We start from the raw sequence: 18,972 nt of genomic DNA, 5'->3' as shown, positions 1-18,972 counted from the left end.
CAAACACACACACACACACAGTCCTGTACAATTGTTCAATCCAGCTACTAAAGGATGAGGTGTGTATACACACACACACACACACACACACGTACAATTGCTCGGCTCAACCACCAGACAGAAATCACCTGTGCCTATTGATAGCGGGGGGGAGAGGGCAGGAGGAAGTGAGGGCAGCCAGCTTCAGCAGTGTTACTGGGCATGCTAAGTCCACGTGAGCATGCTCAGTACAAGCCAAACAGCAAATCTGGTGGGGGGCAGATGACCCAGCATGCCCCCCCTCCATGTCACCCCACAAGGGGCAAGGTGTACAAACACACACCTGTACAACTGCTCTGCCCAGTTAGGCAGTTTGTTTCTTTAGTATTTAAATGCAACCAAAAGTCCATGAGACCGTTGCAAACAGATAAATGGGCCTGAGCAGAATGCAGCTCCCAGTTATTTCCTGGCAGTGCACCCTGGGGCATGAACCCAGAGCAGAGGGGATCTGGGCAGGCTGGTGCAAGTACAGCCGACTGCTTCATGAACACTCAGAAACTAGTGCAGAATGCAGCTGCCTTCTCACATAGGGTGAGAGCCAATCACAGGCTCAATCCTGCAAGGTGCTGAACAGAGCTCATCAGCGTCCTTTGGAACAAATTAGTGGCCATATACAGGAACCATCAGTGAGTGTAAATTACACTCATTTTAAGGCCCCTTTGCACTGCTACAGCAGGTGAAAAGAGCCTTCACATAAATGAGAATCAGGCCTTGTGTTTCGTTGATTGGTTGCATTGATGGTTTTCACTTCCCCTTTTATGATGGTATCACCAATACTAAGAACTGAGCTTAGTTGCAGAACGGGATCTGTCCCCCCAAAGCGAGAACATTTCCCCATTTTGAAATCAAAAAGTTGCCTTTCCAGTTTTCAAAAATGAAAAATACAAATAATCTGTGTACAAATTCTTTTAAAGCATAAAAATGCAGCCTCTTTTCAAAACCACACGACCAAAAAGCTTTCGAATTTAGTGCAAAATTAAAAACAAAACAAACAAACAACCATTTCCAATCAGCTCTAGAATCTGATCCAACCCCCCTCCATCCCCCTTAGTCCATACGTCCTAGATTAGTGCCCGCTATATATGCCAGGGCCTTATATGGCCCATTAGCTGAGCACCTCACAGCCTTTAATGCATTTATCCTCAGAACACAAGTGTGAAGTGCTGGTATCCCTAATTTACAGAGGGGGACCTGACGATTAAAAAGCCCAGATCCTAAATACGTTTGAGGTATTTTAGCACCTTAACTGCTGGACCAGGGATGGCCAACCTGAGTCTGAGGAGGAGCCAGAATTTACCAATGTACATTGCCAAAGAGCCACAGTAATATGTCAGCAGCCCCCCATCAGCTCCCCGCTCCCAGCACCTCCTACCCACCGGCAGTCCCGCCAATCAGCGCCTCCCTCTCCCTCCCCACACCTCCCGATCAGCTGTTTTGAGGGGGGGGAAGCGAGGGCACGGCAGGCTCAGGGGAGGGGGTGGGAAGGGGTGGAGTGGGGGCAGGACCTGGGGCAGAGCCAGGGGTTGAGCAGTGAGCACCCCCTGGCACACTGGAAAGTTGGTGCCTGTAGCTCCAGCCCCGGAGTTGGTGCCTAGACAAGGAGCCGGGTATTAACTTCTGAAGAGCCGCAGGTGGCTCCAGAGCCACAGGTTGGCCAACCCTGCCCTGGACCGTCCTTCCAGGGAGGGAGGAATCGCTCAGTGGTTTGAGCATTGGCCTGCTAAACCCAGGGTTAAGATCAATCCTTGAGGGGGCCATTTATTAGGGAGGATCTGGGGCAAAAAAAAAAGAAAATCTGTCAGAGACAGTACTTGGTCCTGCTGTGAAGCCAGGGGACTGGACTCACTGACCTTTCAAGGTCCCTTCCAGCTCTATGACATAGGTATAGCTCCATATATTATTTTATATCATTCCCTCCCAGCTGTTTTACTGAGCTAGAAAATGGTGATCCCATGGTGACGCTGGTTGAAGCGGGGAAGAAAATCACACCCCGCAATTTGATTATTTTCCCCCTCAGATTTTGTTGGTTCCCCCCCTCCCCAATTTTGAAATTCCATCAAGATTTAAGAAAAAATAAAAGTGATCCGCTGTAGAGCTGACCAGAAAAAAACGGTAATGAACTGGCAAACAGGTCACTGAAATGCTCCCCTCCCTCCTCCCAGTGAATTTCGAATTTCCAAATGAGAAAATTCCCCCCTCAGCTCTAGCATTCACACAGTCACACTCCGAGAGAAGGGGTGAGGGGGAAAAATAACCAGAGGCGAGGAAAGTTATCAGAAACATGTATTTGTTTTTCTTTTTAATAGTAAACCTCTTTACAACAAATATAGTGAAAGAGTTTTCAAACAAAACTCATCAGAATTTTTCATGGTAATATTTTTTTATCTCTTTTGCTTATCGTGTAATATACAATATCGCATCACCATACAGCACAAAGAAAGGAATATTGAAAAAACAAAACAGACATCTCACTGACGTGCTGCCATCCCTGGGAAGGAGCCACTGATTGTCAACGAGGGTGGGATGGGTGGGGTCGGAAGGGACAGGACTGGGGATAAAAAAGCAAGGATGTACCAAGAAAGAGCTCCTGGGGGTTGGGAGATTAATATAGAAGGACAGACCCCAGGGATGCAAACGCCTAGAGAAAGATGGACCTAGTCAAAGATCCTGGATGGAAATTTACAAGCTACTCGCATGTATCCACTTCTCTACTGCTTTCTTGCTTTCACTAGATCGATGGTCTCCCAACGAGCCAGATGTATCAAAGAGGGGCAACCCCCCAGAAAAATTACCCTTCCCCCCATATCTCTCCTACACGAAGATCATGGATTTTTTTTTAAAACTGATCTGCTGCCACCCAAGAGAACAGAATCCCTTAATTCACACACAAAAAAGGGGAGGGAGCATGGGGGGAGGCGGGGTGTGGGAAAGAAGAGGTTAAAAATATATATATATATGTATACTTATAGATACAGAGTATAGCTTTTTAAAATTGCCTTTCTAAACAATAAATACAACTAATAAAGGGAAGTGCGCAATTTTTTGTACATTTGCACCATCACAGGCGGGAAAATGAAAGCTGCCTGTGACAATATAGGCGTGCTGAACTGTGTAGGCAATTCGACTAACCACAATATATATATGTTGGGGGTTTGTTTTGTTTCTTTAGTGCATAATTTAAAGGGTTTATTCTATTTTACAAAGGTTTTTGCACATAGCCCAAAGAACACTACATCTATCCCGATCTATCTGATTTACAGGGAGCGAGGAGGGTGGGGAGCTGGAGGGAAAGAGGACCTGATGTTAACATCACCCAGAGGAGATCTGAGATAGGCGTGCGTGGTCACCCACCACAGAGCGGCCACAATCCTGAGAATTTTTAACATCATGCCAGTAACCGCAAGCTATTCTGAAATGGGCAGCTATAGCAGGGAAGAGGTCCTGGGCTGAGCTGAAACAAAGAGCAACTGCCCCAAGCATGGCCAGAAAGTGTGCTCTCTGGTTTGTTCTTCCTAAGGAGAATATGGCCTAGAGTCTCATTTACAATTTTACATAATTCTGGCTGGGTAAAGGGACCCAAATTTGTACCCGCTACGACCTCCTTTCTGCTGCCACAGTTGTGTGAAAGAGGTTTAAGGCACACAAAAGCTTTTCCACTTTATACCAATATAGGTAAAGAGAGAAATCCCTCCCAAGTGTGGATGCAGTTATGCTGACATGAAGGGGTTTATAGTGGTATAGCTAGTCCCATATGGGAAGGGGAATACATGACCCAGTACAAGGCACCTTTATACTGGTTTAACTGCATACACATTAGGGGTTATACTGGAATAACTATATCGGTAAACTAGTCACCTCCCCCCCCCCCCAAACTGATATCGTTATACTGGGACAAAATCTGTGGGTAGAGCAGGTGTTAGTGTAAATGAGAACGAGGCCTATAGACAAGGGCTGGCAGATCACTTTCCCTACCTTTGATCCCACTCAGTTGTTGTGGGCTTGCTCTCAGATTTGTTTTCTCTGCTGGAGAGACTGAAATGAAAGGATCAGACAGCAATATTCGAATGGGGCAATAAAGACAAATCTGCTTGATTGTCATTTACACTGACGCACTTTTACCCAGCCAGAACAGCGTCAAGGGGCCTCAGGGTAAATGAGGTCCAGTGGAGCAGCCAGTGTAAATCAGTGTAGCTCCATTGACTTCACAGAAGCTATCTTGAGTTACAGCAGCTGAAGATTCATAGACCCTAGGACTGGAAGGGACCTCGAGAGGTCTTCGAGTCCAGTCCCCTGCCCTCATGGCAGGACCAAATACTGTCTAGACCATTCCTGATAGACATTTATCTAACCTACTCTTAAATATCTCTAGAGATGGAGATTCCACAACCTCCCTAGGCAATCTATTCCAGTGTTTAACTACCCTGACAGTTAGGAACTTTTTCCTAATGTCCAACCTAAATCTCCCTTGCTGCAGTTTAAGCCCATTGCTTCTTGTTCTATCATTAGAAGCTAAGGTGAACAAGTTTTCTCCCTCCTCCTGATGACACCCTTTTAGATACCTGAAAACTGCTATCATGTCCCCTCTCAGTCTTCTCTTTTCCAAACTAAATAAACCCAATTCTTCAGCCTTCCTTCATAGGTCATGTTCTCAAGACCTTTAATCATTCTTGTTGCTCTTCTCTGGACCGTCTCCAATTTCCCCACATCTTTCTTGAAATGCAGTGCCCAGAACTGGACACAATACTCCAGTTGAGGCCTAACCAGCACAGAGTAGAGCGGAAGAATGACTTCTCGTGTCTTGTTTACAACACACCTGTTAATGCATCTGGCCCACTGACTCCAATGAAGCCATACTGATTTGTGCACCAGCTGGGAATCTGGCCCAGTTCCTATAGCGTGTAGAGGGGATACAGGAGAACTGGCCCAGATCTGCAGGGAAGATTGTCTCTCCCTAGGACAGTCACACACACTTTCCTTTCTGCTAGCAAAGCAAGATTTATTAAACAGAGACAGGGCAGAACCAAACTCATCTAATACTTCGGGAAAGTTCTAATCCACACCGACTCAAGGCAATGAGGTCGGAGCATTCCTGTTTCTGCCGCAACGTGAGGGCTTCTCTGTCCCTTATGGGGAATACAGAGGAGGGGGTAAAACTCACCCACTCGCAGAGGGGCCAGCGCGAGGTGTGTGCATTACTTCCGACCGACTCTGAAGGCTTCAATGGGATTCTAGTGGCTCATGCTGGCCTCTCTGAGCAGGAGGGGAAATTCACTCAAGACGACCGTGATCTGTCAGGGACGTGATCTTTACTCCCTTTGCCAATACTGCTTCCTGGTGGTTCACTGCTTGCAGTGGGGATCAAACCTGGCATCTCTGGCTTTAAATGCGGGAGCCTCTTCTGCTTGAGCTAAAAGACCCCCTTAGTCAAGGTGGTGGCAGGGCCATCCACCTCTATGTGGCCCAGCCGCCTCTAGCAGAGAACAGAATGCCACACTGAACCTAAGCAATGGGAGCACCTGGACTGGAATGCCACCAATCTAGCCTTAAATCAGTGTCTGAGATGGTCACTCTGGCAGGTGGGCCATTTCCATACTAGCAGGGGGACAATTACATCAGAAACCCCAGAATTAAGAAGCAGGCCAGACCCTCAGCTGGCATAAACCAGCACAGCCCTGTTCTCTTCAACAGAGCTCTGAATACATTTACTCTATCTGAGGACCTAGTTCCTACCCGCTAAAGCCACTGGGAAATACAGACCTGATTCCTCACTGTCTTTAACCTGTGCTGGTTCAGCGTGATGCTGTCCCCTGTAGCAGCTAAAGTAGTTTTACTGCACACAGACTAGCTCAAACAGGAGTTAGACACTCCTGCTTTCAGATCCCAAGGTCTCGGGTTCATTCCTCAGACAACCCAGCCCGGAGAGCTTTAATACACAACTGGCCTTGTCACTGACACCCGTGCAAAGCTAATGCTTTACATCCTGACTTCGCACTGGTGTAACGTGCAAAGGAGTGGGTGAATCAGTCCCTGGGACTTTCAGGACTTCTCTACGAAGTATCACCCTGGGCTCTGTTGCAAGCTTTCTCTTTGCTCAGTCCATCACCAACTCCTGGCCCTCTAGCCACCCTGGCATGTCACCTGGATGGGTTTAAATTCTACAATATCGAACAAATAGGGGAGGGGTGGGGAAGGCAGAGCAAGTCTGTGGATAAAGAAAAGGAAGGAGGACAGGTCAAGAGAGGGTGAAACAAGAATAATCTGTACAATTGCAGCCATGTTCAAAGTCAGTATTATTACAATATACTCTGACAAAAATATAATCTCATTTCATATCAATACAACAAAAAAACAGTTTCCTGTACTGTTACCATTGCCAACATATTGAAACTTGCTATTTACAATTACAGTAGCCAGGTAAAATACTACAAGTTAAAGGTCAGAGAGAAGGGAAGAAAGACAGGAGACTGGAGCTCCAGAAGAAAGAAAAGCCAGAGGAAAGGCCCTCGTCTACAAACTGTTCATGGCTTCTGGTTTTCAGACAGAAGGAGGGATGACAGAGGTAGCGAGAACGTAACACTCAGTTAATGGGGGGGGGGGTTAACAGAGGGAAGGAGGGAGAGTGAAGTGGGGGGGGAAGAAAGATGGAAACAGGTGAGAAAGGAAGAAAATACAGGGCGTTGCCCTCAACAGGTGTAAACTGGCTTCATTAATGAAGTGTCACTGATTTACACCAGCTGAGGATGTGGCTTATGCTAAGATGTAAGGAAGAGGAGGGCAATGTTATTTTCTAGGCTCTTGGATATCTGTGGTGCCAGGACAGGGTTGTTCCTTGCCCGGCTCCCACTTACCAAGGCAAGCTGGCCGGATCTGACCCCATCCTGCTTTCCCAGCACCCCCCAGGGGCAGCTTTGGGGTGTGGGGGGAATGCAGGATCAAGCACTCTTCTCTCTCCTCTCACAGCTAGTCAGGATCTTATTATGGCTGCAGGGGGGATATTCCCAAACTGCCTTCGCTCTTTGCCCCCCAAGGGCTGTGTCCTAGCACAGGGAGAAGCCATCTTGATTCAAAGCTTCAGTTTGGACTTAGAGTCTGGCCTTTTATAACAGTAGAGATGAGTTCCCACCCCCCTCCCGCACCTCAGCACCCTCTGAATGGCTCTGGGCCCAACCCGGCTTGCTTTCCTCATGGGAGTAAGCCCTGTTGATTTACTCTCCTGCCATACAGTGGAGAAGTCTCATTCAGCCTTAGCTTCCCCCAGCAGAGCTGAGCAGGGCTCGCTGCATGCTGGGTCCTGCTATCAAGTGTTCTACTCCGGCACAGGTTGGAGACCAGTGGCCCTGCCACAGCGAGCGCTGATCTACACCCTGTCTCCCCGCGAACAGGCCCTTTGACCTTTTCAGCAAAGCTGCTGCAACGCACGGGATGAGGCGGCCATGTCCCCCTCTAGTGGCTGGTCCGCACAAGGATAAGAGCTTGCTACTCCTACCAGCTAAGGGAGATACTCCGTTTGCTCAAGAGATAGAGGCCAAGGCTTTTGGTGCTAAAGGTCCCGAGTTGCTACACTGGCTCATCTTGTGCTAGCCTTGTATAGAGGAGGCCGAGGGGGCGGGGTGGAGTATTTAAGTTTATTCCCGTGAGGCATGAGGCCTCCTTAAACCCCACGGGGGAACCTAAACTCGAGTGCAGGGTAGCCATTTTGCCAGGGAGCCGTTCCCCCTTCACAATTGAGGCAGTCCTTGGTGCAGGGCAGGAGGCAGCCAGCAGGCCACCACTCAAGTGCCAGGCGCACCTGGATCCCACAGGCCTGTCTTTACCAGCACAGGACCTGGCTTTCCGCCATCCCTCTGCCAGCCTCTCCTCACCCCCACTGCCACCAAGCCATGCGGTCGAACAGTCGTACACCAACCCAAACATGGAGCAAAGGTCGACAACCGGACAGACTAGGGAGGAATCGGGCAGCTCCCTCCATTGCTTCGCCCCTCACCCCTGATTTTATTGGGCAAACAATTGTAGGCCAACGAAGAATATATTTCAGATGCTTTCAAAGGCCGGGATCTCTCAAAATCCTACCCAACGTTTAGGAGAATGAACTGGGAAGAGAGGACGACATCATGATGAAATGGGGAATGGCATGGAACAATAGGCATGGGAAGAAACAAACCTGAAACCTTTTAGCAAACTGAAAACAATTCTTTGACACCATCAGGTTACAAAACCATGTAAACGTTCACTAGAAACCTTGCTGCTAGTAGGGATAGTTAAGCAATGTAGGGAATTGGCATTTGCCAAAAAAAAAAAAAAAAAGAGTTTAAGAACTCCCGTGTAGCCATATATATATTTTTATATATATTCTTTTCCTGCAATCTCTCTTAGGATAGCCACTAAAAGAAATAAATATTTCTCTCTAGATTACCTGTCTGCGTGATTATTCAAAGTTTTACAATGTTTATCCTAGAGCTGGTCAAAATGTTTCAAATTGCAGTTGAAATTTGTGAGGTTGGGTTTTGGTTTTTGTTAAGCCAGTCAACGTTTATTTTTCAAAATTTCACCAGAATTTTCTGGCCCAAAAAAAGGAACTTTTTTTAAATAAAAAAAAAAATCAGTTTGTTGATTCAGATGGCTGAGATTTTTCAGCAGTGCGGAAGTTCAGACCATTTTCTTTGCTTCCTCCTGCGAAACACAGTCGCTCTTGGGTTGGTTTTTTTTTTCAACCGGCTCTAGTTCATACCAAATTCTGCCCTCAATTATATCCCCACGTGAGCTTCTGGGTAGTAATATTGCTTTATAGTTGTATAACTGAGGGGGTAGCGTGGGGGATTAGCATAAGACCCCTTGGTGTGCAAAATTTCAGAAAACCGTATGATTTGTTGCTGACAAAATATGTCCTATGGAGGAAATTTGGGCTAAGCTTGAAGGAACGAGTTGTCGTAGTAGTGCTGAGTTTGGAGAGAGCTCATTTAGCGTAGCCACCTCCCTAGTCCAGCACAGCCCCCTCCCCCCGAATGCTGACAGCCTCAGCACGGCTCCACTGGTTCCAGTTTACACCAGCAGAGGATTTGGCCCCATGTGCTTCGCTGCCTAAGTCCAGAGGTGGGCTCAGACCGCAACACTACTCTGGATTTTGCTCTCCCCGATTCGCAGGTGCCCGGCCCCTTGTTTGCACGTTGACATCAGTGCAATATGAGTGTGATTCTCTACCAGATGAAACAGCAGTGTTTTACACTCACTTTGCAGCGGTGCCAGTGATTACAAGAGAAGCGCGCCAGCGGAGAACCAGGCCCCTCATGTTTGGCTTTCACCCACTATAGAGACAGGAGCCAAATATGAAATTTGCATTCAGAGCCAACCTCCGATCCTTCCGGCAAAGTGAAGGGGCGGTAGGATCCAAGATTTTCCTGTTGGCTTATCCCCATTCAGTACTTCATTCAACCCAATTTATACCCATCCCCATACACAATGGTACCTGATTGCCACTGGATAACTCTGTTAGGAGTTTGGCTGTCCAATTAATTCTATCCACTTGTTTACAAGCTTGAATTCTCCTTCACTCAGGCCCTTTACGCCACTCTGGCAGCGTAAAAGGTCCTTAAAGTAGGTGCAGCTGTGACTCTTTACTCTGCTGGAAAATCAGGCTCCGTAAAATTTATCTCCAATCTCTAGTCTGAACTCCAGCTTCGAAGAGCGATTCTCTCTGCCCTTCTCATTCGGAAGATACTGTGTCCCATAGACCAATTGCACCTTTGACAATATTTTGCTGCAAACCCAAATTTTGAAAATACACCGATCTCTGAAATTTTGCTGTACCCCAGTTCCTTATTCAGAAAAAGGCAAATCAAACCCAAGCTCTTTCCTTAAGCGATGACAGGAAATGTCACGTTATTTTTGAAGTAGCCTAAAATTTCCATAAGCCTTAGGACTGCAAAAACCATACACATGACCACAATCTGTCCCAACGCAGTCAATTGGCCTCTGTCGTGGCCAAACATAAGCAAACTCAGGGGTTGAAATTAACGCAACCAGGGCACCAAAATGCTACAACTTCCAAGAGCACCATCTCCGATGTATATGGACGAAACTCCTGATCCAATTTCATGCACTGGAATTGACTCGACAAAATATGACTTTACACAGGAGTCCAGTGTTGTGTTTGATTCTTAATTTACCCAGGAAATCCTCAGTGCACATCTTGATTTGTCTCACGCCCCATCCTTGAAGGACAATTTTGTTCTCCTGATGGGTTAAAACAGTCTTTGATGGAACATTTAACCTATGGTTAAAATCTGTTCATAACCTAGGCTAAGACCTACATGTCTGGTGTTCGTAGGGGAGGTACCACACATCAAAGGAAACCCCACATCTGACTCGCTTGAGAAGTAAACCTGTTACACAAAGGACTCTTTCCGCTGCTCTGGCAGTGTAAAGCAGCATTAAGATCATGCCACTGTAGCTCTCCCACAGCAATGTAAAGAGATCTTAGTGTATCTTCAAATAGGCCCCTTGTATTTAACCCCAGCGTATGTATGTTGAAGGATCCACATAGGTTTCAAGAAGGAAAAGATCGGAAACAGACTTTGGTAAGTAACCACATCTTTAGAAAGTAATATATCATTTTTTTAAAACATATCAGTGCATACTTCTTATATGAAAATATACACAATTGTATTTCATTCTCCAAAAAAAAAAAAAAAGGAACAATTAAAAACAAAAGCAAACTAGCCAAACACAATATATTAGCTGTTTTTCATTGTTGTCATTGCTTAAATTTTTTTTTTTAACGCTACACTTTGTTCAGGTTACACTTTTTTCGTCTTTTTTTTTTGTTTTTGTTTTTTGTAAATGTTTTTTTTTCTTCATGCATTTTACACCTTTTATAGCTTTTGAGAATAAATAAGCTCCGTTTCGCTTCCATATCTCTAAAAACTGCAGCATTTGAACTGTTTGTCATTTAAATCGTGCAATTTTTTTTGCAACACCCCTTTTTAAAAAATGGAAAATATATATATATATATTTAAAACTAAACCCTATACAACGCAAAATTCCAAATTAAAAAAAAATTATACACAATGTAACTGTCAACAGTACAGTGGAGCACAAGAAATAAAATTAAAAGATCAGAAACATATGTATAGAAGCACAAAGGAGGGTGTTGATTTCTTAGATTGTCGTTCTTCTGGTTATCTTTTGAAAATCAGGAGGCGTTTACTGGATTCTACAGTCTGTGGGGAAATAGAGAATAACCCAGACGAAAAAAAACCCCAAACAAACCCAAAAATCATTTCACCCAAACGGTGAAGCTAATGTGGTTGTTAAACCCCACGTCCCCCTCTGTCAATTCCCATGGTGCAGTCCCAACTTTCCCACAAGCCATATTTCCAAACGGGTTGAGCCAATGCACGTTTTAAAGTCCCACTACCAGATTTCTGAAGATCACCTCTGAACCTTGGCTTATTTATTTATTTGAAATGTTAGCTGCTTGGTGCCACAGTTTAATGCCATTTTGTAACTGATTTAGCCAGTCTGCCTCCATCTCTCTCTCTCTCAAAATATATATATGCACCCAAGTTGCATTTTTATTTTCCAAGCTCTCAACTCCAAGATAGACACGCCAAGTTGGGAGTTAGGGTATGAAGTCAATGAGCAAAAAGGTTTTTCCTCAGGTTTGTTCTACATTGATGTTTGAGCTGGTCAGATGGCTGAGTACCAGATGGTCTTTTATACCTGTCCATGGAGTTAACCATTTCGGATCCTCTTGACTACAGAATGCACTGAGAGCTGCAAACGACATTCCACCGTAAGTCTCCCAACAGGAGAGAAAGTGTTTATTTGCAGGATAGTGACGGAAAAATAAAATTGATGAAAAATGCTTTGTATTCTGCTTAATTTCAAAGCATGGCCGTGCAAAGCCTTCGGCTGGCTGGCTGGCTGGTACCCATACATCGGTAATGTAATAAGGTGGGCGTGCTCTGATTTTGATGGTCAGATACATTTCAGATTGGGAACTTCAGCTTAGATTGACATATGGAGGCAACACAAAACCTACCGCAGAGACCTCCCACACACTGCCCAGTTTGCAACACAGCCCCACGTAGCCTTGCAAAATTCCATTCTGGATTGCGAGCCCATACGGAAAGTAGTCAACATTTTTATTGTGGAAAAAAAATCTGTTGACATTTGGAAACTTGTTTTTTAATGAAACAAAAAGGAATAATAATCAAAACTTTTTCTCAAACGAAGTGTTGTCAAAGTTGCAAATTGCTCAACTTTCGAGGTCTCTTTGACAAGCAAACAGAATAATTTGGTGATGTGTCCATCATTATGGCGAGTAGGATTTTGCTCCCAAGCTGCTCCATTCGCACGATAATTTTGCAAGGTGGCAGTAGTCCATAAGTCCAGAATTTGCCAAGGGCCAGATTCTCGGTGCAGATCAATGGAAATAACACTGATTTACACCTGCTGCAGATCTAGCCCCCAGGATGAAACTCATCCATACGCAAAGGGGCCGACATGAGATGTGTACACCACTTAATTCCTATCTAAACCCCATGGCTTGGAGACTAGTGGGTCTAATGTTCCTCAGGCATTGACTGTGCCTTTGCACACAGAGGAATTTCATTTAAGGGAAAAAAGTCATGGTAGAAGGTATCTATGGAAGAATCTGCTAGCGAATTCATCTGAACTGTCAAACAAAGTGCTAAGTTAGCATCTGATTATATAGGGAAAGCAGTGCCAGTTGGACCCTGCTCTTCACTAGAGAAAGGCTGATGGATCTGGACAATGAAGTCCTTCTTTGATCCATAGAACCATGCAGTCAGTGGCGCTGCTACTGCTATTCATTGCTCTGGAACGACTCCCCAAGGAGCACGTTCAATTCGGGGCCTTTCTACTGAGGCTGCAAGCAAAGGGGTCTAGTTTGCACCAGTGGCAATGGTGGTTTTTGTAATGAGAACTCATGACCGCTCGGGGAACGAACTGAAATCTGCCAAGGAGAGCTGTATTTTAACGGCACACATATATTTAGAGAGGCTTTAGATCTGGGAGAACTAGGCCAAAAAAAAAAAATTAAATGAAAAATGATTTAAACAAAAAAATTTTTTAAAAAAAAGTAAACAAAATCTAATTTTGAGAGGTGACATTTTCCCTTTTTTCCCCTAAGAAAACCCGCATTTATTGCATTGCATTTTCATGTAACTGTTCATTTGGGGGCTCTGGGGGGCTTTTTGCCCTTCTTCCCTTATTGCTAATTTTGGTTGGTCAGCATAGTCCATGGAAGGACTTTTCCAAAATTGAATTTTTCATTTCCTAAACCAAAAACATTCATTTCAAAACTGAAAATGTCCATTTTTCTAATTGAGAATTTTCAGAAATGGAACAAAAAGATGAAAAAGTTCCAAAATGTTGCGGAAAATGTCGAAAAACAAACAAAAATGTTCTGTTTTGAAACCATCTCACATTTTAGTGCTTTGTTATTCTTATTCTTTAGCTGCTGCCATCTCAACAGGTTTCTGCTTCTCAGTCGTCCATCTTGCGCTGAGTTGGAAGTATTCTAAAAGTCTAGAAACTTCTGGAATAAATGATGGGCTACAAGAAGCCGATCACACCTGCAAGTCCTACCATGACTTTTTCCTCCTCCACTTTGAAGTATTTCTGGGCCTGTTTGGCAGATCTCAAAGCCACTGAGCTTGTGGATGCTGAAAGAGAATTTGCTTTCTCAACTATCTCAGGGAGCAGCCACAAATGGTAGCAGAACTCCACTGGCACAGGGAATTAACTCAGTGAAAACAAAGTTCTCCCGCGGCAGAACTGAGGTGCCCTGGCAAGTTTGGTGGGGGATCATGATCCCAAGCAGAAGATAAACGTAAAAGGTGGAGTGGGAGAGCAGGTAAGGGAATAAACTGAGCCCTCATATTAATGTTCATCCATTCGCAAACGCAGGCGAAAGGAGTGACTGAACACTTGTCTGCAGAGGACTCAGACGTTATCTGCGGGAGTTCCCAAAAGCCCTTCGGTACAAGATTCCTGAGCTGACTGCACTGGCTTCCCTTCTCGTTTCAATTTTGCTGACCCCGGGGCAGTGGGGGTGGCGGGGGACAGGAATGGGGATACCCAGTATGGAGAACAAAGCTTTTGAAGATCTTACCTAATGATGAGAGAGGAAGTTGCCCGTCCACAGCCTCACCAGTGTTTGCGAGCTGGGCAATGAACTGGAGGTGCAGCACACACGTGTAAACTAAGCCACTAATCACTGGGAGAAGAAGGCCTGCTGGAAATGACTTATGAGCCCTCTCTCTTGCCACTCACCCCCCAGTCTCCCATGCTCCCCATACCCCGGATGACCATGCACGTTGCCAGTTCCTCAGCTGGTGTCAATCTGGCGTTTACGTGTCAACGTAGACCAGTGAGGATGTTGCCCTTTGGTTTATTTAATTTGGGAGAGGGAGTTTTTTTGCGGGGGTGAGGTTTAAGAGTGAAAAATGTGTTCCTGCCTGCTGGAGATGGGGGGACAAAATAAAAAAGATCAGAGATGGCAAAGTAAAGGAGTAGAGAGTACAGAGGGAGAGGGGAGGCAGCTTGGCATTTCTGGCTGGAATGCCCAGCTGCTGCCATTTAAACACAGCTGTGAACCACGATGACGCCTTACAACCGTGCCAACCCTTATGTGACACCTATGTGGCGAAGGTGTAAGTCTGAGTGACCTAAGACTCACAGTGGAGAAACGTGCCGTCGCCTGACTTCGAACAGATTTTCTAATTCCACACGCTACCCCTAGGGGAGGTAACCAAATGGGACAAAGGCCCCATCAGATAACTGCTTAGTGTAATCACATGGCTCCCAGCCCACTGAGGTGAATGGGAGCTTTGTACCATTTACTTCAATGCAACCAGGGATTTGGCAGGATGGCTGGAATTCAACCCATGCAGATACGCAAGTCCTATGTCTATACATCACCAGAAACCCCCCAAACAGGACTGAAGTGGTACGTGGGCCTCTGCCTGGGGTGAATTTTACCCTACACGAATACACATTAAGCACATAAGCTCTCTCTCAGCTCAACCCTTAGGCATATATCTTGATACCACTGAAATCAGTGGTAAAGCTCCCATGGACATCGATGGGAGGTCAGATCAAAGGATGTGGCCCCTTATAGAATGTATTTTTTTGTCCTGCTAATTCATAAACCTGATCGGGGTTTTATCAGCCTCTGTTCATACTATGACTCGGATAAAGTCTTAGAATGACAACGTTGTCACCCGTAAAGGTTAAGCAGGAGAAATGTGTGTGTTTCTGTTCACTGGATAGTAGAAAGCTTTAGCTGAGCCGATTACAGTATATTAGGGTCGGGTCAGTACAGTACATTGCTGGTAATATTGTCAGGAGGGGATGAAGATGCATGTTCTGTTCTATCTGTGATGTAGCTAACTGCCTGAGCCATTGTGACAGGAGAAATCAGCTTGAATGGCCTGCACGGGAAGAAAGTATCACAGGGCAATGCCCTCACTAGTTTATACTGAGCTGACTTCCCTCCGTTGAATCCCTAATGTAAACTGTTAAGCTGGAATTTTTCAGATCACAAAGAAAATTTTAATCAAGTTTCAATCTTTAAAAAATAAATGGGAGGAAGATCAGTAAAAGACATGCCTTTTTTTTTTTTTTTTTTACCCATTTTGCGACCAAACAAGAGTACAGCCAGAACTTTTGAGTTTCAAAATGATGACAAAAAAGTTCTGGATTTGGATGAAGAGGAGGGGAAGGAAAACAATTTCCAATGAAATTTTTGTACATTTTCCCCTAATTCTTCAACCAAATGTAGAATTGACCAGAATTTTCTAATTTCAAATTACTGATACAAGTTTTGCATTTTGAGGAAGAAAAAGAGTTGATGAGATTTTTGCAAACATTCCTCACTTCTTGTTCAAGGGCTTTTTCAGAATTCTTCAAATTTCAAAGAAAAATGAGGATTTCAATGAAAAAAACTTTAGAAATGTCCATGAATAATTTTGTCTGTTTTTTTATCAGCTCTAATTTAAAATTCACCAACATCTAATTAGTATGAATTTTAATTGATGTGAGATTTAGACATTTCTTTATCATTTTTCCCTATCTGTGGTTGACAAAACTGCTTTATTAAAAAAAAAAATAAAAAGATCTTCCCTTCTCCTCTGCTTTCAAATGTCTTTCTTTTTTTATTCAGGTATATGCAATAGTTCCACTATGCACCATTCTAGACCTCAGTGGGGTGTTTGAAAAGCTGCCATTTGCAAAGATGGGTGGCACTAATCTGATGATCTATCAGCGGGGATGTTTTCTTTAAATCAATTTCATCTGAACTGTCAGATAAAACCCTAAAAATCAGGAGCTTGGTTCTCATTTACACTCATGTCCCTTGATATGGTTCTGGCAGTGCAAAGTGGCCCTTAAGTGGCATGGACTGTACTAACATTTGCTAGACTGCTCACCAATTATACAATGCAGCTCAGGTGACTTACCCTGGCTGCGAATCTGGCCCTATAGATTGCACTGGGAAAGCTCTCTTTGCACAGATGATTATTATTATTCATTTTTAATTTAGCAACATAACTGGAGTTGAAACTGATTAGATGAAGCCAAGCCGCCGAACTGGGATATTGATCAGCATTCTGATCTTTCCAAGCGTGCTGGGCTGTGAGAGTGAGTTAGATACAGAGGAGAGATATGGCATGTGACCCAGCAGCATTGGTAGGTTACCAGTTCGTGCTGAGTGACATCCAGCCCTCTTGTGCTGAGGGGCCAGGAAAGGGAGGCATCACTCACCAAAGTGCTATTTTGTTGAGTGGAACTGAAGCAGCGCATATACCTCACGCTGACTGTTCTGCACGGCAGTCCCGGTCACCCTCTGATTGGGAGCACGGGAGTGGCAAAAAATCTCAGCTGTATTTGAATATGGCTGCACATCAGTGGGCGTTTAGAGTGCGCAGAGCCTTGTGGAATTGGAGCTAAAATGTGCATATGTCTGTGTGTGCATAAGAAATTCTCTGCATCCAATCAGAAGTCCGAGGTACAGTTCCTGTAGAACCGCTCTCATCCAAGGCACTCTTCTCTCAGAATTAGGTCTGACCTTACAAACTGGGCACACGTCTCACGCCCTCCCTGACTCCCAATCGCCAGTGGGTGAATTTTATCGACAACAACCTAGCACGCACGCCCGACACTTGCTCGCTGGGATAAGTGATTTTTTTTTTTTTTTGGTGACACGTTCCCCCTCACACCTCCTTATTCTTGATGCTAAGCTCTTCTCAGCCATGGAGTGCCTTACGTATTGCAAACATTGCCTGCTGCGCTAGAATGAATGCCTACAAAATCCTAAAGCTATTTCTCAGGCAGTTTATAATAAGTCCCCGCCCCCACCCCAAACCCATTTAGCTCCACCCTGGCCCTCCCTTTTCCCCCTCCCAACCCTGCCACTGGTAACAATCCCACCCCCACCCCACCCCCAACACACACATCTGCCCGCCCCCACCCGGACGTGAGCAGAAAGCAGCTCGAAGAGAGTTGGGACTGGTTATGTTACCCAGGCGTCCAGCCGCACGCGTTTTACGGATGGGCTCTCTCCCTCGGCCTCGGTCGTGGGTCTCAGGAGGCCGAGGGATGAGCCAAAATCGGCTCTGGCGGGGTCATCCCGCTCGTTGCCTTCATAGGAGCTGGCGTTGCTGCTGAGGCTGTCGACGGGAGAACGCCCAGTCGGCTCATGCCGGCTCTGGTGCGGGAAGGAGCTGAGCGGCGTGGCAGTGTTTCGTTCCCGGTTCGGCGAGACGGGCTCCGACTTGATGCTGATGTTGGGGTTGGTGTTGACAGTCAACGTGGTGGTGTGAGATAAGTGACCCCCTTGTCTGCAGGTGGGAGTGGAGGGATGGGGAGTGGAGAGAGGGAAAGCGGAGACAGGAGAAAAGAAGGGGATAGTGAAGGAATAAGAGACAGATGCAGAGAAGGTGAAAAAAACAGATGGCGAAAGGGGAAGAGAGAAATATTGATCATTAACATTTGTAAAGGCCTTTTCTATCATACAAATGTGGAGATCTTATCATCCATCCATCTCAGTGCAGTTTAATATTATCCGTCTACACAGTTGAAGCTGAGATGGAGAGAAAGGATGTAACTTGCACCCAAATCACCCAGATCTGGGGCAGACTCAGGATAAGAACCCAAGTCTCTTAAAGCCCAACCTAACGCCTTAGCACAAGACCCCTCTACCTGGCATCCTCCAGACCCATTAAGGCCCCTCTATGCTGCTCCTTCATGCCAAGGAGAACCTGGCCCCTGATGTCCAGCAGTGAAACCCGCTGGGTTAGCAATGATAGCACAGCATCAAATGCGCTTTCTCTAAAGATAAAGGACGTTTGTGGCATTAGGGAGATATCGGGGTTGTCTAGAATTAAAAGTCCTAGGGTGCTTCCGTAACTGGCCAGCTGCAATGGATGGTTTGATTGTTCTGAGGCCAGAAAGAAGCTAGCCCTTGCTAAGCAGCTATTGCCAGCAGCATAGCTTGCTGCTGCTAGTGGGCTTGGAAAGGGAATATAGGCATGGAGAATGCACTAGACTGGGAACCAGGAGAGGTGCACTCTCTTCTGGGGCACACTGCCAGCCTGCGTGACCCTGAGCCTGTCACCTCCTCTTTCTGTGGATCTCTTTCCCATCCCAGTCTTGGTTTGTCTTGTCTAACCAGACTCTAAGCCGTGTAGCTCGAAGCTTGTCTCTTTCATCAAGGGAGGCAGATCCAATAAAAGATATTACCCCTCCCACCTCGTTTCTTTCATATCCTGGGACCAACACAGCTACAATAACACTATAGAAAACTTAAGCTGAAAATGACAAAATATTCATTACATTTTTTCACCCGGATAAGCCTTTTCTAGCCAGTTCTACTAGGCTCTCAGATCTTTAGAGCAAAGATGGGCTCT

At 45.5% G+C, this 18,972-nt stretch overlaps 1 protein-coding gene and 1 long non-coding RNA gene across 17 annotated transcripts in view; both read right to left on the bottom strand.

Moving 5' to 3' along the window:
* Positions 1 to 2,321: 2,321 nt before the first annotated feature.
* Positions 2,322 to 18,972, bottom strand: part of LOC127038114 (uncharacterized) — a 188,982-nt gene continuing 172,331 nt past the window's right edge. Inside the window, exon 2 of the long non-coding RNA XR_007770584.1 lies at positions 2,322 to 4,694. This is a non-coding gene — a long non-coding RNA (uncharacterized LOC127038114). The remainder of the gene's footprint in view (positions 4,695 to 18,972) is intronic.
* MEF2D (myocyte enhancer factor 2D) overlaps positions 6,313 to 18,972 on the bottom strand; it is a 177,984-nt gene continuing 165,324 nt past the window's right edge. For 12 of the 16 annotated variants that reach the window (XM_050930505.1, XM_050930510.1, XM_050930512.1 and 9 more), the window contains 2 exons: positions 17,586 to 17,904; positions 6,313 to 13,728 (listed from right to left, as the gene is read on the bottom strand). In XM_050930505.1, coding sequence (XP_050786462.1) covers positions 13,705 to 13,728; positions 17,586 to 17,904 — 343 coding nt within the window. In that variant the 3' untranslated portion in view covers positions 6,313 to 13,704. Of the gene's footprint in view, positions 17,905 to 18,972 lie in introns of all 16 variants that reach the window. The other 4 variants (XM_050930511.1, XM_050930517.1, XM_050930519.1 and 1 more) reach the window with 1 other exon arrangement.

The sequence above is a fragment of the Gopherus flavomarginatus genome, chromosome 20 (assembly GCF_025201925.1).
Source record: "Gopherus flavomarginatus isolate rGopFla2 chromosome 20, rGopFla2.mat.asm, whole genome shotgun sequence".
NCBI classification, from domain to species: domain Eukaryota; kingdom Metazoa; phylum Chordata; order Testudines; family Testudinidae; genus Gopherus; species Gopherus flavomarginatus.
Note: the sequence above shows the minus strand (reverse complement) of the source record. Positions and strands in the feature narration are given on the sequence as shown.